Source organism: Pituophis catenifer, unplaced genomic scaffold (genome assembly GCF_029215685.1).
Source record: "Pituophis catenifer annectens isolate HBS135680 unplaced genomic scaffold, rPitCat1.0.hap2 SCAF_1, whole genome shotgun sequence".
In the NCBI taxonomy this organism is placed as follows: domain Eukaryota; kingdom Metazoa; phylum Chordata; class Lepidosauria; order Squamata; family Colubridae; genus Pituophis; species Pituophis catenifer.
In genome coordinates, this window is record NW_027256881.1 from 116525823 (window position 1) to 116547748 (window position 21926).

General features: G+C 39.7%; 1 protein-coding gene across 4 annotated transcripts in view; it reads left to right on the forward strand.

Annotated features, from left to right (window-relative positions):
• The window catches only part of FILIP1 (filamin A interacting protein 1), a 93160-nt gene that overhangs the window by 60840 nt on the left and 10394 nt on the right, over positions 1 to 21926 (forward strand). For all 4 annotated transcript variants that reach the window (XM_070932897.1, XM_070932899.1, XM_070932898.1 and 1 more), the window contains exon 5: positions 16114 to 18919. In XM_070932897.1, coding sequence (XP_070788998.1) covers positions 16114 to 18919 — 2806 coding nt within the window. The remainder of the gene's footprint in view (positions 1 to 16113; positions 18920 to 21926) is intronic.

Sequence of the window (21926 nt, forward strand, 5' to 3'; positions counted from 1 at the left end):
GATTTAGCTTGTCACTGCCTCTTTCTGAGATGTTTTTCAACTTCCTGCAAACCTGTAGTTGTGGTACTCTTTAGAGCTCTTCCCTCCAATTACTAACCAGGTGTTAAGCTGCTTAGCTTCCAAGCCAAAAAAGGGTCAGTCAAGTACTATTGCTACTGATTTTTACTTATACACTGCTCAAAAAATAAAGGGAACACAAGCAGAAGACATCCGAGATCTGAATGAATGAAACAGCCTTATTAAATACTTTGTTTGTTACATACAGTAGTTTTCTGTTCCCTTTAGTTGTTTGAGCAGTGTATAAACTACTGTATGTAAAGAACAAAGTATTTAATAAGGCTGTTTCATTCATTCAGATCTCGGATGTCTTCTGCTTGTGTTCTCTTAATTTTTTTGAGCAGTATATATATATTATACAACAAATCATAATTTCCCCCAATGAATTGGGAGAAGCATTGGATGAAAATTACCAACAGCTCTCTGTTAGAAATCCCTAATCCCTATCAGAATTGTAATGTTAAGAGATTCCTACGAATGGGCAATCAAAGTTTGTCTAGCTGTGATATATGTGAAACAGTGGTGAAATCCAATTTTTTTTTACTACCGGTTCTGTGGGCGTGGCTTGGTGGGCATGGCAGGGGAAGGATACTGCAAAATCTCCATTCCCACCCCACTCCAGGGGAAGGATACTGCAAAATCCCCATTCCCTCCCCACTCCTGGGGGAAGGATATTACAAAATCTCTATTCCCACCCCACTCTGGGGCCAGCCAGAGGTGGTATTTGCCGGTTCTCCAAACTACTCAAAATTTCCGCTACCGGTTCTCCAGAACCTGTGAAAACCTGCTGGATTTCACCCCTGATGAGAAGCCAACACACGTGGTTGAAATTCCAAATCCAGAACACTAGATTTAGTACTTAAGTCCATAAGCTTATGAAGCAAGCAAAACCATCAAGTCTGTTTCATTGTGGAAGCAAATGTTTGAAAATGCCCACTTTTGCAAAATTTTAATTGAAAGAATCGAATATAAAATGCAATTGTGTGCTTTGTGTGTGAAATGTATTTTTACATTCAGATACCTTTTGGCTTCATTTTCAGGCATTTTATATTTGAGCTGCACAAATTTGGATAACCACTAGATGGATGTAAAGGACTACTTTTCTATATTGGTTTGACAGCCCCCCCCCAAGCCATGATTTAGCATCATAACAATGTTCCAAAAAGCTATTGTTAGAAATAATCACAGTTTGCTTGTTTGAGTGATCAGTGAAAAAGAAAAAATACAACACCATTCCTAGCGCCCTTCCAAAGGAGCAGCATGTGAGTTGGGTAGAGAAAATCTTGTCTTCAAAGTCCCTGGGTTTTTTTTTTTTTTTAATATAAACATAAAAAATGTTTAAAGTACTCCTAACCTGAAGTTTCCCTTCATAGGTTAAAAAACCACAGCTTGTGATTTCATTAGCTCATTGTCCCTGAAGCTCTGGTTTTTACTTAAAACAGCTGGGTCCTGAGAGTAGCAAAAAACCTGGATTAATTTCTTCCAATACAGGACTGAAGGGGGAGAGTGGAAAAACTATGTTAGCCTGTTGAATCTGGAGCAACCACTGGGCTGAATCCTATCCCCCTCTGAAGAATGTGTGATCTTCATCATCAAAGAGTCTAGGGAATTCCCACCACCATCCCTTCTCTCTTCTATAAAACTTGCTTTCAGTCTCCCAATAGCATCTTCCTCCTTTCCCCCTCTTATCCCAGCACCCCCAGCAACGTAAGTATTGGCAAGTTTCTCCGGAGCTTGTGCGGATACATTCCACGCTGCTTCAGTCATCCTGGCGCTGGGATGGGGCTTGGCTGCTGTCCTGGTGATGTCAGTCTGGGGCCACATCACCTGTGCAGGAAAGCCATCTGCAACTCATCAAAAGCACCAAAAAGCCTGAAGCAGAAATTATCACCCTGGGGTAGCGCATGCTGTGTATGATTTAAATAGACACTTTTTTTAAAAAAAAAGGGGGGGGGAAGGGAACCAAGAAGTGGGGGGAGACTACCAACTATCATTTTTCTGTTTCCTAACTGATGCTTACTGAACTAAACAGGCTGAGAATTAAACTAAGCTCATGCAATATTCTATGCATTAAAGCAGTGGTGAAATTCAATTTTTTTATTACCAGTTCTCTGGGCGTGGCTTGGCGGGCATGGTGTGGCTTGGTGGGCATGGTAGGGGAAGGATACTGCAAAATCCCCATTCCCTCCCCACTCCTGCGGGAAGGATATTGCAAAATGTCCATTCCCACCCCACTCTGGGGTCAGCCAGAGGTGGCATTTGCTGGTTCTCCGAACTACTCAAAATTTCCACTACCGGTTCTCCAGAACTTGTCAGAACCTGCATTAAAGCCGTTGCTTTGGATTGCTGGCCTTTGTATGCAGTTGCGTCACGATCAATTTTGAAAGCTTAGTTTCACATTGGGGATGGTGAAAGAAATACGGGGGAGAAGGACTTTCTCAGATAATTATAGGATTATTAATAAAGCACAGAAAATGATGTGTTCGTTGCCACGAAATTCCTAGCCGCCTGTCATATTTCCGCTCCTCTGGGGTCTTCGTCGGGGAACTTCAGGGAAGAAAAAAGAGCAATGAAGAAAAATGTGGCTGCTCTTGGAGCTTTGCCTGTTCCAAGTTATGTGGTTGGGTGGTATGACAGAGAGTCCTTGGAGGTTGAAATTGGTGCCAGAATACATTTGCGATGAAGGATGCTGTAAAGAAGCATGTTTGCAGACTCTCTACTTCTGGAAACATCCATTTCAAATCAAAACTTTTATTCATTCAAGAACAAAAATCCTTCAGCTAGTAGGGAATGGAAGAGAAATCAGCAATTTCTGTATCTATATCCCCACACCTTTCAGTCCTTAACATCTAATTCCTATTGGGAGGTCTTCAATTAACTCTTCAATTAACCTTTTCAGTCCTAGAGGCAATTTCCCCATGATGCACTTGGGATCTTTCCCAAAAGCTGAGCTGAAGTGTTATGAACTGAAGTCTTATGAATTGGGAGAAGACAATACTGGTATGAAATTTGCTATGCCCCTTTGTCAATCTCTAGCCTCTATTGCCTATTTGTCAAGTTATTATCATTGTTTGACTTTCCTCCAAGATAATGGATAACAAAGCCCTAAAATGATGTGTTATGTATTTTGAGGCTGTCCTTGAATAATGTTAAAATAAGTGGGAAAATACAACTTCAATAAAGTTTTCTTACTCCTCGTGATGAGTTAAAAGTAAAGTTAGCAGCTCTTGGCTGTTCAGGTCTGGTAGCCCTAATGATGCCCCAGAGCTTAATGGTCCTATGGGAGGTGCAAGTGAGAAAAAGCCCTTATATTATCTTCAACATGGTTCAGCCGTTTTTGAAGTGATTTAGGGCTAGTCTTCATTATGGTTAGATTGATACAACAGTGGTTGGATCTTTCTAGAAGTTTGCTCTGAAGGTTGCAAACATCCAGCTAATTGATAAATGGTTTATGTTTACTACATGTTTTTTTTCCCCCTCTGCTGTCATCTAGTGGTCATTGACTTTTTTGTAGTCCAGTCTTTACAGTTTTGGTAGCCACTCTTAAAAAAGACCTATGATTTTCCTGGGGCTTTCACTAGAAATTTAAAAAAATGACTCACCAAATAGGGGTTGATCTTCAAGAAAAAAATGTTTGAAATAGTCTTTTTATCTATACTGGTTTAAGATTTAAAGTTATCTTATCTTGCTTATTTCTTTTGCTCCTTTAATTCCAAAACATCTAAAAGAAGAGTCAGGCATAGCAAGGTAGATATTATGTGAATTAATTTTGATGCCATCATTCAACTATAATAAAAGTTTATATTAATTTGGATCAACACGGTTTTCTCTGTAAAGGAAGTATTTACAAGTTTTTAAATGATTTATCTGGTAAACTTTTAGAAGCTGCCATCTAAAAATCCCCAACTCTTCATCTAGTCCAGAGGTGGGGAACTATGGTCCCTTTATAACTTGTGGATAGCAGGCTCAGGAATTCTGGGAACTGAAGTCCACAAGTCATAAAAGGGCCATCGATTCCTACCCCTGATGTACTATAACCACCTACATGTCTCCTCAGGAATTAGTGTTGCTGAGATCAGTGTACTTTATTGTAAAGTAAGTACCTATAGGATTATGGCTGTAACCTGAGGTCATCTTTAAAGCAGGCTCATAGACCATACTCAGTCATAAGGTATTTTGCTTAGTGTATGTGCAAATCTTGTTCAATAGGTTATGTAAGTTCAATGAGGTGTGCTTTATTCAAGAACCATGATTCTAAGCCATAATTTGTTTTTTGGTTTCACTTAGTGTGATGTTAACCAAAGGTAATGATTGGGGTCTATAGACTGTTACTTACTGCTTAGTCTTATGCATTAATTTTGCCACTATGGCTTATTACACTAACCATAAATCAAGCCATGGTTTAGAACAGTATGTCACCACAGCAAGAGCAGTAACAACTGAATAATTGCAATCCTATCTATTAGACAGGGGAAAAAAGCCACAGGTAGCAAATCACAGCCTCAAAACAGTTTATTGAAGTTGGTAATTTAGATTCATATATCAAAGTCAACATACTGTGGTTTTTGGATTTGGCCAATACCTAGCTTCAAAATATTTCTTGGTCAAGTTTAAATAAATAATACATACTGTAAATAAATATGTCAAAGTAATGGCAATCATCCCAATAACTGGCAGTATCTTACATACTCTCAGTTGTAAAAGAAAACTAAGGAAGGTCAGACTCGAAGACCTACAGCAACTTAGGGCTGTAGTGTAGACTAAAGGGGAAAGTTTAAACAAAACATCCCACAAAAACATCCCAATAGTAATCAGTAACGATATGGAGTCATCCTGAGTTGAGCTCAACTTGAGAGTTTAGCTTTAAGATTGGGATCATTTTTATCATAGGTGTACTGTAATTCACTGGAATCCAGTGAATATATTCCCAATTTATTTATTTATTTATTTTATTATTTAAATTTGTATACCTCCCTTCTCCCGAAGGACTCAGGGCGATGAACAGCCAAAATTAAAATACATACAGTATAAAATTTAAAATAATTTAAAAGCAGAATTAAATCGAATTGGCTTCCCAAAAATTAAAACCCATTACCCTTAAAATAACCCATTAAAATTTTAAACCAGCCCAGCTTGCTGAAATAGGAAGGTCTTCAAAGCTCGACGGAAGGTCCGGAGGTCCGGGATTAGTCGTATTCCTGGGGGTAGCTCATTCCAGAGGGTGGGTGCCCCCACAGAGAAGGCTGTCCCCCTGGGGGTCGTCAGTCTTATGAAAGATATGCAAGCAATGTTTAAGCAGCAAGCTTTCTAAGAAAAAAAAAACATTCCTATAGCTTTAACAGTAGCTTAATAACCACAAAAAACAATTAAGCAGTCATCATGGATAGGGATAGTTTCATCAGCTGCCTGCCTGCCTATAAAGAGGGATATAAAAAAGACAGAGAAATTAAAATTGCTACTTCCTTATAAGAGGCACAGATCTTGGCCCAGTGGTGGGTTCCAACCGGCGTTACTGCCGGTTCTCTTCGTGCACGCACTTCACAAAGATTTTAGGGACAAACAGACAAACAGATACACAATGAGAGTTTTTGCAGTACATAGATTTTCGTTTCAATCAATTTGAGAAAATTACAATCAGAACGGGGTACAAAATAGACAACTGCAAAGTCAACAAAAGCTACAGATATTTACATTCAGCATCAAAATAATTTTTTAATTATCTTAAACTGTAGAGCATAGGTGTCAAACTCACAGCATCATGTTGCTGTCACATGACATTTCGTGATGTTTTTCCTCTTTGCGGAGCTGGGGTGGGTATGGTCTGTGCGAGACACATCTGGCCCATGAGCTGCCAGTTTGACACACCTGTGTAGAGCAATTTGTGGAACTAGAAAATTTTAATATTTTTTTAAAAAAATGATGGATTTTAGTTAATCTCTGTTCCAAAGTTGAGATTGGTCAGTGTTATCTTGAAAAAAAATCATTTAATTTTTTTATGAGCATTCTCTATCACTTAGACCAGGGGTGTCAAACTGGCGGCCTGTGGGCCGGATGCATCATGGGCAGGCCACGCCCACTCCAGCTCAGCAAAAGCAAAAAAATGTCTCAATGCGTCATGTGACACAATCGAGTTTGACACCTGTGACTTAGACAAATTACATTGATGGAAGAAGAACAAAACAGTATCAACTCTGAAAAGTTGTGCTCATTATTGTATGGTGCTACAGTATGTTTTATAGAAAGCCTGAATTCTTTTTGGTCCAAAAAAGGACACTTTGATAGACACTTCATAAGAAGCAGTAAATAAATATTAGGAAGATAACCAATACAACTGTATGATGAAATTTTAAGGGGGTGTGATGAACCCATTCGTTCATAGGGATTGGAATTCTTTCATATCCATTGTTAGCTAGGTAGACTTCTCACAAGTTTTTGTCAAAGGATCCTAATTGTGGAGAACTGTCATCTGTGTCCAAAGATCAGCTTAATCATGAAAGTCCTTAATGGCCTATTTAGGAATGGTTGATGTGTTCTTTGTAAGATGTACATTTTTAAGTAACAAGAAATCCCAAGGATTGGCTAGTTTTTCTTCTGTAGCAGAAGTATCCCCGTAGGTAACTGTTCTGAGCTTGAAGAAAAATAACACATCTTTGCTTTGGAATTTAGGTAATTTAGAAATTTATGTATAGCACCATTCCTGATGACCATGGACAAATTTTTGTATATCTTTTCAGTCACAGCATGCCACTGCTTTTTCTAGAATGTCTTTTTCAATTTCCCCAGCTAATGTACCCTATTGTAACATCCAATGTACTCTGAGATTTCTTCATGGTCTCCTATCCCAATACTAATTAGGTCTGCTGATCTTTTAGAGATCAGCTCAGTTCAGCTGGTATGTCATCTTTCCAGACTTTATAAGTTATAATAAATATTAGGAAAACCAAATAACACTATCCTATCCCAAAGAAGCAGTGACACTGATTTGCTAGATTTTTTTTCTATTTCCCAGTTATAAGAGCCGAGGTGGCCCAGTGGCGCAGTGCTAAGAGTGCAGTACTGCAGGCCACTTCAGTTCAAATCTCACCGGCTCAAGGTTGACTCAGCCTTCCATCCTTCCGAAGTGGGTAAAATGAGGATCTAGATTGTTGGGGGCAATAGGCTGACTCTGTAAAACCGCTTAGAGAGGGCTGTAAAAGCACTATGAATCGGTATATCAGTCTAAGTGCTATTGCTAATGCTATTATTAAATGCCAAAAAGGAATGAAAACTACTTTTATCCCTGAGTTATAATCTGATTTTATTCTCAAACTATGGCTCATTAATGCATAGTTGTCATGATAGCTTTTTGAAGAAAAGTATTATCTAATATAAATGAGATTCCCCCCCCCATAAGTGTGAGTAATTATTCAAGTTCCGTTCTGCATTTAGGAACCTTTATAGCCGGATAATGATTTGTTTCATGTTGCATGATTCCACTTTCTTATGTTGATTCTGAAAGAGGAGCCCAACTCTGCTTAAATGTATGTTAAATAGAACTGGCTGAAGTTCAGAGAGTTTGGAAGGAAAGGGGGCGAGCGGGAGAAATACACTTCTCTCTGGTGCTTCGCCCCCCCCAAACCTTTCTCTAGCCAACATTCTCTTTTGCTTCCCGAAGTAGAGAGGCTCCACCCCCACCACCCCCTCTGCCCAAAGTTAAATCTGCACAATAATGAGCTGTATAAGGGAGGGATGACATCACCAGTAAGTGGTCCCAGGCTGTTTTGCACAACATTCACCTTTCATTGTTCCGATGACATGGCTGGAATGTGATGGCTAATTCCCTGGAGAGCAGGGCCTGGGCACCAGCCGACTCTTTGCAAGGGAAGGCAAATAGAAAGGGTCGCTCAGCCTAAAAAATAAAAGGTAAGAAAGTTGCACAGTGGTGGGGTTGGGCTGCGTGCTCGTTTTCCTTTAATGTTGCTCCCGGCCGGTGCACCTTGGGATTTTGTGCAGGGCATGTGCGTGAATGAGATTGCTTGGTAGAGAGAATCAGCTGGAAGCCCTCGCACTTTGCAGGCGGAAGGACGGATGGATGCTTGTTAAAGAGGATGGCACAAAACAGCGCCGCAGCTTTTAAACACCTCAAGTCCCAAAGGTGCGTCGTCTTCTTTTTTTTTTTCAAGAGGACTTTCTGGGTTTTCTTTGAAGACGTTTCGCTTCTCATCCAAGAACCGGGGTAAAGATCAGGAAGAGATCTTGCAGCGTCATCTCTGGGAGGCTTTGGTTTCAACCCAGAGGGCTTTGACCTTTCTTTGTAAGATGCTGATGCGTGAGTTGAGAATGAAGGCTTTGGTTTCTCACTGACCGCTGGGTGAAAGTTTTTCTTTTGGGTCTGGACTCTGGAGCCTTTGGCTGTCCTGCCCCAAACTGACATACTGATCAATTCTTGTTATGCAATTGAAAAGTTGAAATGGTTCGGTTTTTCCCCTAAGCATTTTCTGTTTTGAAGGCTTTATCTGATGGGTGCCTCTGAGGAAGTCAGCAGAACTACTTTACTATCTTACAGGGAATATTCCTGAGTAATTGGACTCGTTCTTAAATGGCACTTTAAATGCTTCTAATTCTACTGGCCTGAAAGAGTATTAATATACACGTTTTATTTTACACACACACACACATATTTTTTCTCCCCTTCAGGCAGATTTGGGGCATTATTTAAAGGCTCATGGAAAGTTATAATAATTTTGCTGAAGCTCAAAAGGTCTGAATCTGTTCAAGGCCAAATGAGCAATAACCTAGGAAAACTCCTACCCAACCATGTATACTGCCTTGAACCTAATGAAAGAAGATGAATCTATGTGTACTTAAAGTCATTCTAAAAATAAATATTTTTTTACTGTATTGGTGATGCTCTCTGAGCACCAAGAACCAAACAGTTCAACTCAGAACAATGGACAGTTTTTCTCACTGCTTTTTCCACATCTTACTTCACCTCACTCAAACTAGTTAATTAAACATCTTGTTTCTTTGTAGAAATGTTTAAAAGGTTTATGGAGAAAAGGACACAAAGAATGCTGTGTAAATTCCAATTTCGGAATAGCTTGATCAGGAAATATTTGCTACTCTGAACAGCAGTAAAATTCCCTCAAGCTGGGAAACTTGATTGAAAGTTTAATGTTCTAACTTTAACACTCAGATACCTGCTGAGGGCACTTAATTTATTCAGAAGATTTATAACCTTGATAATCGGTTCTGTCCCGCAAGTATAATTATTTAAACACTAAAATGAATGTTATACTTTAGGGTTGTGCTCAGATTTCTGGCTTAAAGCGTTCTAAAATAATATGTTTGATTTGAGAGAGTCAAGGTAACTAAAGAAATGCTGAATTGGATGTCAGCTTTCAAATCTAAACATTCCATATTGAAATGAAAAAAAAAATATGGCCTGATTCTTTACTGATACACAGTTTTTGTTTTCTGCAATTTTGTATTTCAGAACTGCCTCCAAAAGATGCAACAAAATCTTTATATTTCTGCCTTTCAAAACTATGTCAGGACATTGTGCAAACTGCTCATTAATGGCATGTGAAGGCAGAACAGATTTTGCAAATATTTCCTTATTGCCTTGAGTCCTGGACACTTTCCTTGTCTCTCAGGGAAAGAATTTTAAAGTTGCTCCTTTCCCCTTTCTCTGTGGAAATCTGTCTCTAATACCCACATTCCAAAATTTTGAATTCATGTTTTACTTTTCAGGTAGTAACTTCAAAACATTCTTAAAGAAGTTTGTCTTCTGAGCAAGCTGTACTAATTGTGCAATTATAGCTTGAAGTAATCAGTGAAAATTGGTAAAACCCTGAGTGAGCCTGATTTTCCTTCTATGATAAGCCTAGTTTTCTTTTTTGCTCTGTGATCCATCAGTGTGACTGCCTCTGAAGGCCATCTGCTGGGAGACTGGGAGACTTCAGGATTAGTAGACATTCCTTCTGCAGATGATTACCTGCTAGAACTAGAATTAAGACTAGCACTCTGAGAAGTGCAGGACTAAGTGGGCCTGGAGTCTGAACCATCAGGGCACTGCTCATGTTCTTATGTTCCAATGTTTCCAGATGCTGAATTCAGATGAGCTTTATTCCTTCCATCGTCTTTAGGCAATCTTGAGAAAGAATAATCATACGCAACTTGAACACTGATGTAATTAAAAGTGCTAACAAACCCTTTTCCTAGCTATAAAGCTGCATGTTTGTTCCAGGGAACAAAAGGTTATGGGGATGGAATGGGATGTGAATGTCTTAGCCAGCTAACCTCTGGATATAGCTGACTTCCATTTCCATCCATAAGCAGGGGTGGGGAACAATGACCCTGGCTGGCTCAGGAATTCTGGGAATTGAAGTCCATAAGTCATAAAGGGGCCGTCATTCCCCACCTCTGATATGGAGAATTATCCTTCCGTTAATTAATCTGCCAAAACAACAGTATGCTTGACTGAAGAAAATGGTGAGAAGGTTTTCACACTTTCCGACTTTTAGGTGCATTTGTACACAGATTGTGAGTGAGAAAAATGGATCCTGTCATACGTTCCCTCAATTCATTCTGGAACATGGAGTAGGGAACACATTTGCTTTGGTGACAGACCAGAAATGTCTCTGACATGGTCTATCTGGTCTGTGGCCTAGTCCTTTAGTCCAATAAGGACTGAAAACATATTAGCTTCCACTCAGTTTTTTTTTAATAAATACCCTTATTGGAGCTTTCAGTTGAATTGGAGCCACACAAGAATACATTTTTCTATATAAAATGATAATGTTTGATTAACAGGACAGTTCTGTATTATTGGGAAGGGTTAATTGAACTGAAATTAAAAATAATTAAGACAATGTCATTATGAAAATAAAGCTGGAGAGTAATGATCTGGATTAATAATTAATAAAGTTAGTCCTCAAATTTGGGACCCACATTTCCATTGCTAAGCAAGGTGGTTGTTGACTTAATCACTGCAATTGTTAAGTGAATCACAAGATTGTTAAGCAAATCCAGTTTCCTCCATTCTCTTTGCTTGTCGGAAGCCAGGTGCGAAAGTCACAAATGGTGATCACATGACCCCAGGATTCTGCTACCATCATAAATACATGCTGATTGCCAAAGGTCTGAATTTTGAACACATGACCATGGGGATGTAGCTAGTGTTGTAAGTGCAAGGAGCAGCCATAAGTCATTTTTTTCAGTGCAGTTGTAATTTTGGTTGCTGAACGAATGGTTATAAGTTGAGGACTACCTGTAATAACAACACAAAAGGAATGTCAAGCAGAAACATAAAGATAAGGTGAACAAAAATGAAGGAAGGTGATAAAAAGTGTCTGCCTTGGACTTGAGAATGTTAAAGATGGACAGTATGTCGGAGAAGTGAAAAGGATTAATCCTATGAAAATACAGTAACATGCTTAAATATAATTTTATTGCATGTTTTTGTCTATGAACAAAATAGTTCAAGCCACAGTCTTTTTTAGTGGTAATGTACGGTTGTGAAAGACCTGAAAAGAAATGAGAGGGGGAAAAAAGAGAGAGATGCCTTTGAATTAGGGAGGTGCAAATAGCTGCCGAGGTTGACAGGACCTTCAAGATGAACCAGTTAGTCCTGGACCGTATAAATAACCACACCCTTCAAATAGAAACTCTCATGCTTCGGGCATGTGTTGTGAGTGGATGATGGATTAGGAAAAAACAACTGTTCTTGAAAGGCTGAGGGAAGTAGATGAGAAAACAATGGATGAGGCAAAGTCAGGTTACTGAAAAGCCTTTGAAGAGATACTGATTATTATCAGGCGTTTGCTCATAAGAATCATTTGAATTTGGCCCAGCACATTTGCACCTGACTAACTTCAGAACATTTAAAAAAAACATGTTGGTTCACATGTAAGCTTGGTGTCGTCCAGTATCTTTTAAGAACTGACCTCATACTTCTAAGAAGTTCACACCATAACATGAAGGCAATTGTCTTTTCCCATTGCTGTTCCTCAGCAACTAATATTGAAAGGCATACAATGATTTATACTGAGCAACAGTTTACAGACGAGATTTTATCTTAGGAGGAGCAAAAATAAAAAATATGCTATATAGTACTGTTTCCCCGAAAATAAGACATCCCCTGATAATAAACCCAATCGGGCTTTTGAGCGCATGTACTAAAATAAGCTCCCCCCCAAATAACCTTCCCTGAAAATAAGCCCTCCCCAAAAATATTTAAACACATGCACAGCCGGTCCCCACCATTTCCTCTGTTTAGGGTTAGGGAGACAGAGCTGGAAATCGGATAAGATGGCAAGAGGAGCCCCATCTTGCTCCATGTGCCCCAAAATAATAAGACCTCCCTGACAATAAGGCCAAGAGCTTATTTCGGGGTTCAAAAAAATGTAAGACAGGGTCTTATTTTTGGGAAAACACGGTATTCTGTCTTTTAAAAAAAACACGGTACTTTGATTTGGTTCTAGCTTACAAATCTCTGTAAGCAAGCATTTCACCGTTCTTAAAGTCTAACACAATAACAGAGTTGGAGGTCTTTTAGTCGAACCTCCTGTACAACCTATACTCTTCGGGACAAGTAGCTGTCCAGTCTCTTCTTAAAAGCTTCCAGGGAGCCTTTTTTAAAACCAAAGTCAAAGTTGTGGGTTCTCCATCACTGAAGGCATTTAAGAGACTGGACAGCCATTTGTTTGTCTTCTTGACTGTATTCTTCAATCAAAAGTCTACATTTGAATTCAATTTGAATATTCCACATTGAGCCAGTTTGGTCTAGGAGTAGAAAGCACCAGGGGAGAAAGCAGGAAACTGTGGGTCCTTGTCCCACTTTAGCCATGAAAGCCAGCTGAGCAATTCTGGATCAGTCAGTCTCTCTCAGCTCAGTTTACCTCACAAGATTGTTGTTCTGGGGAAAATAGGAGGAAGGAGTATTAAATATATTTGCCACCTTCAGTTATTTATTAAAAAAATATAAAGGCAGGGTATAAACAAATTGTTCAAGTATCACAAACTGTATTTCTGAACAATACATTCAAGTTCTTTTTGGATGTTACTATAAATCGTGAGAGTTTATTGATTTTTCTTTATCTTGTTTCTCTTTTGTTTCATTTTCATGTCAGTCTTGTTGGCTATCAATATCAGAGTTTCTCTGTTCAATCTTCTGTTCCATCTTTATTTTTGTTTTTTTATTGGCTTTTAACTACTTATCAGAATTATATAGCCAGCACCAAAGACAAATTCCTTATGTGTCCAATCACACTTGGCCAATAAAGAATTCTGTTCTATTCTATTGCTATGTATATGGGTATTCTAGTCTTCTGGGAGATCACTAGACCTTATATTAAACATATGTTCAGTGCTCTTCAAAAAAACTGTTAGATCTCTTATGTATATTCATGAGTGGATGGATGGATGGTAGCAATAGCAATAGTACTTAGATTTATATACTGCTCCATAATGCTTTATTTATTTATTATTTATTAGTCCAATTTATATGCCGCCCTTCTCCGTAGACTCAGGGTGGCTTACAATGCATTATAGCAATAGCCCGCATACTTTTTTGTATATACCTGCTTATTAGGGCTTTCAGCCCCCCCCCAGCAGTGTTGTTCTATACAAAGTTGGCTTATTGCCCCCACAATCCAGGTCCTCAATTTACCTACCTCGAAAGGATGGAAGGCTGAGTCAACCTTGAGCCTGGTGAGATTCAAACTTGCACTAATTGCAGGCAGCTGGCAGCTGGCAGCTAAGTGCTAGCACTTAACAGCACTTTAGTCCGCTGCACCACCGAGGCTCTTTACAGCACTCTCTGGGCAATTTGTAATGTCAGCATATTGCCACCAACAATCTGGGTTCTCAGTTTAGTGACCTTGGAAGGATGGAAGGCTGAGTCAACCTTGAGACCATCGGGATTGAACTCTAGGATGTGGACAGAGTTTGTCTACAATACTGCATTTTAACCACCGCACCAACAGCTCATGGATGGATGGGTGGGTGGATGGTTTCTTTAAAGTCAGAAAAAACTGTATTTCTGGTTCTGTTCCAAATGAGTACACCGGCTTTTTCTACTGCTTCTACCAACAAGAGGTTCTTCGTGGCCATGCTTTGTACTGTTGTATTAGTTTGGGAGAGAAGTAGATAGTGCCATTTTGCCTAATCTGATGTCCTTTTCATACTTCATGGCATATCTCTGAGCGTTCCAAACTGTGACTACACACTCCTGTCACTGCGTTCCTTGGATCACTTATTGATTAGGAATATTGGGGAACTGATATTGATTAGGAATGATGGGAAAAATGACAAGGCTTCTGCTACTTTTACCCTTCTAGCCCAAATTCTAAGAAGAATAGTCAACCCATCTGCAGATATCTAAAAGATTGATAAACCTCTGTCCCAAAAACCTCCAGCTAATAGGTATAAATGAGGGACAGCCAGGAGCTTATACTAGAAAAACTATATGCCAAGATATTTTTCTGATGACTTAGGGATTGGAGGAATGCACATTCGTGCAGTCATCAGGAAGAATTCTGAGAATCATTAGCAGAACACTTACTTCATCCTAAGCCAAAACATGACCTCCTGCAGTATTGCGTGTAAATATTTCAGAACGTGAAGGAAGAGGACTGAGCCCTGTGGAATTTTCAGCGGTTCCTCTCCATGTGGAACTGTCCACATTGGTACAACTGGAACCACTGCAAAACAGTACCTTATGAACCCAATCCTAACGGGGTTCAGTATATCATGATCCAAGGTTCCCCCAAAGTGGTCAGTATCAACCCTCAGGGTTGATGAGACTATTCCTTGTTGTTGCTGTTTAGTGTTGTGGTTGGTTGCACTGTCAGCCAGATGTTAAATCTGGATTTGGCATTTTTGTTCCCCTACTGAGTCTGGCCAAGGGCCTGGGATAGGCAGATGTTGTTGTTGGATGGTATTAAAGGCATTGTCCCATGTAAGCTGTTCCAAATAAAGCTGCCTTTTACAATTGACTAATGGTGATTTTGTCAATGCTGATGGTATTCAAGTGGCACTCCAGATGTTTTGGGATTGCATCCAAAGTGCCTATCACTATTGGTATTTTGCTTTCTTTTGCCACAGTTGTTCTACTTCTATTTGCAGGCCATTGTATTTTGATTTTCTCCAGTTCTTTCTCTTCTGGTATCCCTGGGTACTGCAACATCCACTATCCAGATTTTGTTTTTCTTATCAACAATTCTTAAGCCTGATTGTTGGTATGGCAGGTCTTTGTCTTTGAATTCAGAAGTTCCTGAGCACTTTGGCTTCTCCATTTACTATTATTTTATCTATTTTGTGGTCCCATCAGTTCTTGCTTGCAGGCAAATGGTATTTCTTGCAAATCTTCCGATTATTCATGGTACCTTTAATAAAAGTAGTATTTCTTAAATTTTTTTCATATAATGCTTGAGGGTTAGTGAACGTATGAAACTTCATGAAGAGGTTGATGAACTGAAGAGTTTTGTGATGCCTGCTATAGTCAATGGTATGGAATCTGGCTAAGAGTCCCATAGGGCCAGGAGAAGCACATCCCTTCTCTTGAGGTTCCAAGAAGGATTTTTCACTAAAGCAACCTAGGCCATTGCTGTTCCAGGTCTAGGCCTGAATCCAGAAAAGGGGCTCAGAAATTCTGTTGCTTTTAGGACCCCCAGGAACTGAATCCCTACTGTTTTCTGCAAAACCTTCGCAAAAAGGCAGGTCTTGAGATAGGCCACTGCAGAATTAATTGGCTTCATGTAGCACGCTAAGTATAAACTGTAGTTAAACAGCCACAATGGCTGGATTTTCATTTTATTCTAAGCCAAAACCAGCAAACATTATATGAGTTAGCTTCAGTGGTGGGATTCAGCCAGTTCGGGAGAACCGGTTGTTAACTTTCTGAACAGTTTGGAAAATTGGTTGTTGGAAGAAATCATTAGGTCAGAGAACCGGTTGTTAAATTACTTGAATAACCGGTTAGCTTATTGTTTAAATAGTTTGTAAGGAAAATGTTTTTTTTTTTAAAAAGGCCTTACAACATTGAACGCATTCTTTCTCTGTCTCTTCTCTCAGATTAAAGAAGCTGCTTGAACAGGAAAAAAACTATCAAGCTCGCAAGGACAAAGAACACACCAAGCGCCTTAATAAGCTAAGAGAAGAACTTGTTAAACTCAAGTCATTTGCACTTATGCTGGTGGACGAACGGCAGCTGCACATTGAACAACTCGATCAGCAAACCCAGAAAATACAAAATCTCACCCAGAAATTGAGAGAAGAAGACGACAAGTTTAAGGTCTTAAATTCCAAAGCAAAAGAAGATGGGCAGAAATTAATAAAGCTGGAAGCTGAACTTGAGTACAAGACGGCCTCCTATTCTCAAGAGCATGAGGAGATGACTGCTAAATTTGCTAATCAAGAGTCACACAATAAGCAGCTCAGGCTTAAGCTAGTGGGCTTAACCAACAAAATTGAGGAACTCGAAGAAACCAATAAAGGCCTTCAAAAGACTGAAGAGGAACTTCAGGAGTTGAGAGACAAAATAGCCAAAGGGGAATGTGGGAATTCCAGCTTAATGGCTGAGGTGGAAAACCTTCGCAAGCGTGTGCTTGAAATGGAAGGCAAAGACGAGGAGATCACCAAAACAGAATCTCAATGCAAAGAGTTGAAAAAGAAATTGCAAGAGGAGGAACACCAGAGTAAGGAAGTGAGGCTTGAAGTTGAGAAACTGCAGAAGAGGATGTCAGATCTTGAGAAGCTGGAAGAAGCTTTCAGCAGAAGCAAATCGGAATGTACCCAGCTGCGCTTGAACTTGGAGAAGGAAAAGAATTTAACTAAAGATCTGATCAATGAGTTGGAAGTCGTGAAGATTCGGGTAAAAGACTTAGAGGTTTCAGAAACCAAACTGGAAAAAACAGAATTGATCCTAAAAGATGATATGACGAAGCTGAAGTCTTTTACCGTCATGCTAGTGGATGAAAGAAAAAACATGGCGGATAAAATAAAACAGGAAGAGAGGAAAATGGAGTGCCTGAATAGGAACTTTAAGGTGGAGCAAAGCAAAGTGATGGAAGTGACGGAAAAGCTAATTGAAGAAAGTAAAAAATTTTTGAAGCTGAAATCTGAAATGGAGGAAGAAGTATCCAATCTGACTAAGGAAAAGGAGGAGTTAATTAACAAGTTAAAAAGTGAAGAAGGGAAATCACTGCAGCTGAGCTGTACAGTGGATCTATTAAAGAAAAGAATGGATGGTATAGAGGAGGTTGAAAGAGAAATTGCCAGAGGTCGAGTTAGAAAAGGACCAGGGTTTTCTGGACAAGAAGATAACAAGATCAAAGAACTAACAGTTGAAATAGAAAAGCTAAAAAATCGTCTCAAGCAGTTAGAGGTGGTTGAGGGAGATCTGATGAAAACCGAGGATGAATATGATCAGCTGGAGCAAAAATTTAGGACTGAGCAGGACAAAGCTAATCTTCTTTCCCAACAGCTAGAAGAAATGAAGCTTCAGATTGCTAAAAATAAAGCAATAGAGAAGGGAGAGGCAGTGAGTCAAGAGGCTGAGCTGAGGCAAAGGTTCCGGGTGGAAGAAACTAAATGCAGGGACTTGACAGCAGAGGTCCTGGCTCTGAAAGAAAAAATCCATGAGCTGATGAACAAAGAAGACCAGCTTTCCCAGCTCCAAGTAGATTATTCAGTCCTCCAGCAAAGGTTTCTGGAAGAAGAAAGGAAGAACCAAACCATGGGACAGGAGGTGCTGAATTTGACAAAAGAACTCGAGCTGTCTAAACGCTACAGTCGTGTCCTGAGACCCAGCACCAATGGCAGAAGGATGGTTGATGTACCTGTGACATCTACTGGGGTACAAACTGATCTGATGAATGGTGACGCGGCAGAAGAAGAAACACCTGCCGTGTTCATTAGGAAATCATTTCAGGAGGAGAACCACATCATGAACAACCTTCGGCAGGTTGGGCTCAAGAAGCCCAGTGACAGGTCGTCTGTTCTTAACAGGTACCCCCCAGCTGCAAATGAGCTTACCATGAGAAAATCTTGGATTCCTTGGATGAAAAAAAGAGACAACGGTTGTCAGCCATCTCAAGACAAAGGAGCCAGGATTCAAACCAGCCCTGAACGTCCTGGGGAAGTTGTTCTTTCTCCAAAACAAGGGCAGCCTCTTCATATTCGGGTGACACCAGATCATGAAAACAGTACAGCCACTTTGGAAATCACTAGCCCAACATCCGAAGATTTCTTCTCAAGTACCACCGTTATTCCTACCCTAGGAAATCAGAAACCAAGGATCACCATAATTCCTTCTCCTAATGTCATGGCCCAAAAAGGGAAAAGTGGTGAGAGCCCAATGGGTCCAGACAGAGCAATGTCACCAGTGACTCTAACTACTTTCTCCAGAGAGAAAACTGTAGAGAGTGAGATGTCTCCGTTCATGGAAAGGCCTATGTCCCCAATTCAGATCATGACCTTATCTACCTCTGCAGCACCCACAGAAATTACTGTATCCCCTGAGTCACAGGATATGACCATGGGGAGAGCTGTGTTTAGAGTAACGCCAGAGAAACAAACTGTCCCGACTCCAGTCCGACAGTACAATCCAAATGCAAGCATTATAACAACGGAGGACAATAAAATTCACATCCACTTAGGAACTCAGTTTAAACGCTCCCCCAGCACTTCTCAAGAAGGAATGAGCCCCATAATTACTGTCAGGCCTATGAATGTAATGGCAGAAAAGGAGGATTTGACAGGGACTGTCCTTCGGTCCCCCAGAAATAATGTATCCTCAAGATCTGGAGCAAGCAAAGTGACCAGCACCATTACTATTACTCCAGTTACTACATCATCCACACGAGGAACACAATCAGTGGTAAGCACTCCAGTCTTTTTGCCTATTTGTACATCTGCACAGTGTAGGGAAAAGTGGTGGTAGAGTTGGAGTCAATTTATGGTCCATGGACTGCAAACAATCCTCTTCCAGCACTCTTGTAATGGTTTGGGTTTATTATTCAAAATTCTCACCTCTAAGACATATATCCCAAGTCTCCAAATGCTAAGAACTCATCGGTCTGGAAATTGATTTTGTCCCCCTTTTTTGGGTGACTTTTTGGGATGTTTTAATCAAAGAAATAGGAGGCCTCCTGAAGACATTACTTTTCTATCCTTATTCATAACTTCCCAAATCCAAAAAATACTCCCTAATTAATTCCCAAATAGTGGTTGGGGGCTATTTTTAAACCAGGGAAAACTGTAAGGGTAGAAGTGGGATTGTTTTTTTTTTAATGTAATTGTTTTAAAACCCTTATATTTTATCTCCATCCATCTTCCTGCAACTTTCCTGCAAGTTATGATCAAAAGAGACCTTTCCTTCCACTACTAAATAGAAGGGAAGGAGAAAGGGAACATCTGAGAGTTTAAAGAATTCGTTGAGTATTCAAACTCAATTACTCTCTCTCTCTCTCTCTCTCTCTCTCTCTCTCTCTCTCTCTCTCTCTCTCTGTGTGTGTGTGTGTGTGTGTGTGTGTGTGTGTGTGTGTGCTTTTGGTGCCAGAAGAACTAGCATGCAAAAGACACATTTTCTTTCCTTTTCTTCCCATGTTGTTTCTGCTACATCCTAGGTAGAATGTCTCCTTTGCTCCCGGATCTCACATTGGAGGTGTGACAGCAGAAGTGGGGGGGTCTGTTGTTCCTCCCACCAACTCTCTCTTCATGAGCACTCAGTACAGACAGAGCTTTCTCTACCTTTTAGCTCTGGTGGAGAAAGATTAGAAAGGCAATCAGGCCTTTTGATTAATTCCCATTATTTGGAAGTGGGATGTTGGACCCCTTCCTCAGTAACAATGATTGGTTTAGTAGCAATGACTGGATTCTCCTCTTTCCTGGGTAGGCTGGGAGCTACCGGTAACCCATGGCTGAAGGGCGGCCAGCCCTGTCCTGCCATATGGAGGGTAATTTCATATATTGGTATCATCCCAATGCCCCCTTTCTCCTAGAATGCTGGAAGGTTAGGCATTAGGCATTAGGAGGGAATGAAGCCAAGAATGGTGTTTTAGCCTCCCAACAATGCTCTGAAGTAGACTAAGCTCAGAGTAATGAACTTACATAGCTGACATTCCCAAACCCGAGTTCCCCAACCCTATCCTCTTACCACTATTGCATACTCCCAGCGTGTCTTGCCAGTAGACCAGAAACGGGAGTCTTTGATCTTGGCCAGCCGGAGTGCTCAGGCAGAGAAGTTGCTGAACTGTAGCTATTAATGATTAAGCTGCCAGAAAGATTCTGCACATGCTTTTTAGGATACTTTGCTCTAGAGCACTAATTAGCATCAGCAAAGCTTCCTTTTTTTTTCGTCTGGTATTTTGATTGGAGGGCTGGCTAATCCAGTTTTAAATTTTTGCTTTCTCTCTCTTTCTCTCTTTTTAAAATCTTGCCTCTGAGAATAACCATTCAGATATCTGATAAATGAGGTTCAGGTTAATGAAGTATTAGGCAAGCTTGTTTCCATATGGAATTAACTTCATGCAATAGAAATATAGCAGATTATTATTGTTATTGTGATGATTGTTGTTATTTGAAATATTTCAAATCTGAGTTCTGGGTATTTCGTGATGCTTGAAAGTTTGTAAAGGCAGTTTTGTTCTTTCTACTAAATTTACTTTTCTAGGCTGGAATGTAGAAGATGAAAAGTTGCTACAAAGTTCAAACAAATATTTCATGTTCAGGCTCCAAAACAACCAATTAGTTCCTTCTCAAAGACTTATCTGTGGTTCTCACAATCATATTCACTTTAGAGCAACCAGTGGAACCACTTGCCTCCAGAAGTTGTGGGTGCTCCATCACTGGTGATTTTTAAGAAGAGATTGGACACCCATTTGTCTGAAATCTGTAGGATCTCCTCCAAGGTCCTTTCCAACTCTGTTATTCTGTTATTTTTCTCACTAGGTGATTTGAGCTACATCTCTGGTCATTTTCAACAATGCCTATACTCAAATGTAGTTGTTTGGGATATTGATTCTAGGAGAATACAAGACTAATTAATGATTGTTACTTTACAGTGAATCATATTGTCAATGTAAATAAGGTTAAGATTATATTTGCCTTCTTAACAAGTTTGCAAATTGCAACAAACTCTTTGTTGGATAAAATGAACGTGCTGTGTAGATGTAATGGTGCCATCACTATTTCTAATGAATGGATGCAATCAGCTTTAAGGACATTGCTTCCTCCAGTTATTTTTTTTTTCTCTTTCTCCAGCATTTCCTGGGAATTTTAGCACCCTTGGTGGAAGCTATGATCTCTAGTATTAACTGATCTATATTTCATCAGGTTTTTTTAGGCTAAACTTTATGAGATAAAATGGTATACAATAGATATATCTGCAGCTTAGATGAACTCCGCTGGGAAAAAAAAATCTGAGTTTTTTTCACCCAGGATTTTGAATATTCCAAAAGGAGTTAGATCATAATAGGAATACGAAAGTTTTGAGAAAAGTCACTAAAGTACCTCTCTGACAATTTCCAGATGAGTTACCTGTTTTGGCCATATTAGCAGGGAATTCTGGGAATTATAATCCCATTACATCAGAAGGGCACCAGATTGGGAAAGTTTAGTCTAAATGCTGCTTTAGTTCAGGAATCAATAATATTTTAAAATCCTGATGCTGTGTTTTTTTGTATTGGTTTAACTTCTCTCCTTGAATGGAGATCACCTTGAAGAAAGAATGCAAGAACAGTTAAATAAACATCAACCTGGAAAAGAAGACAGGATGAGAAAGAAACTCAAGATGATTTTGTCTTGATTTTCTCTGGTATAAGAGGAGGCAGAGGAAAACCCTTTTCAGTCTTTCACGATTGTGTTATTGTACCCGACAAAAATAG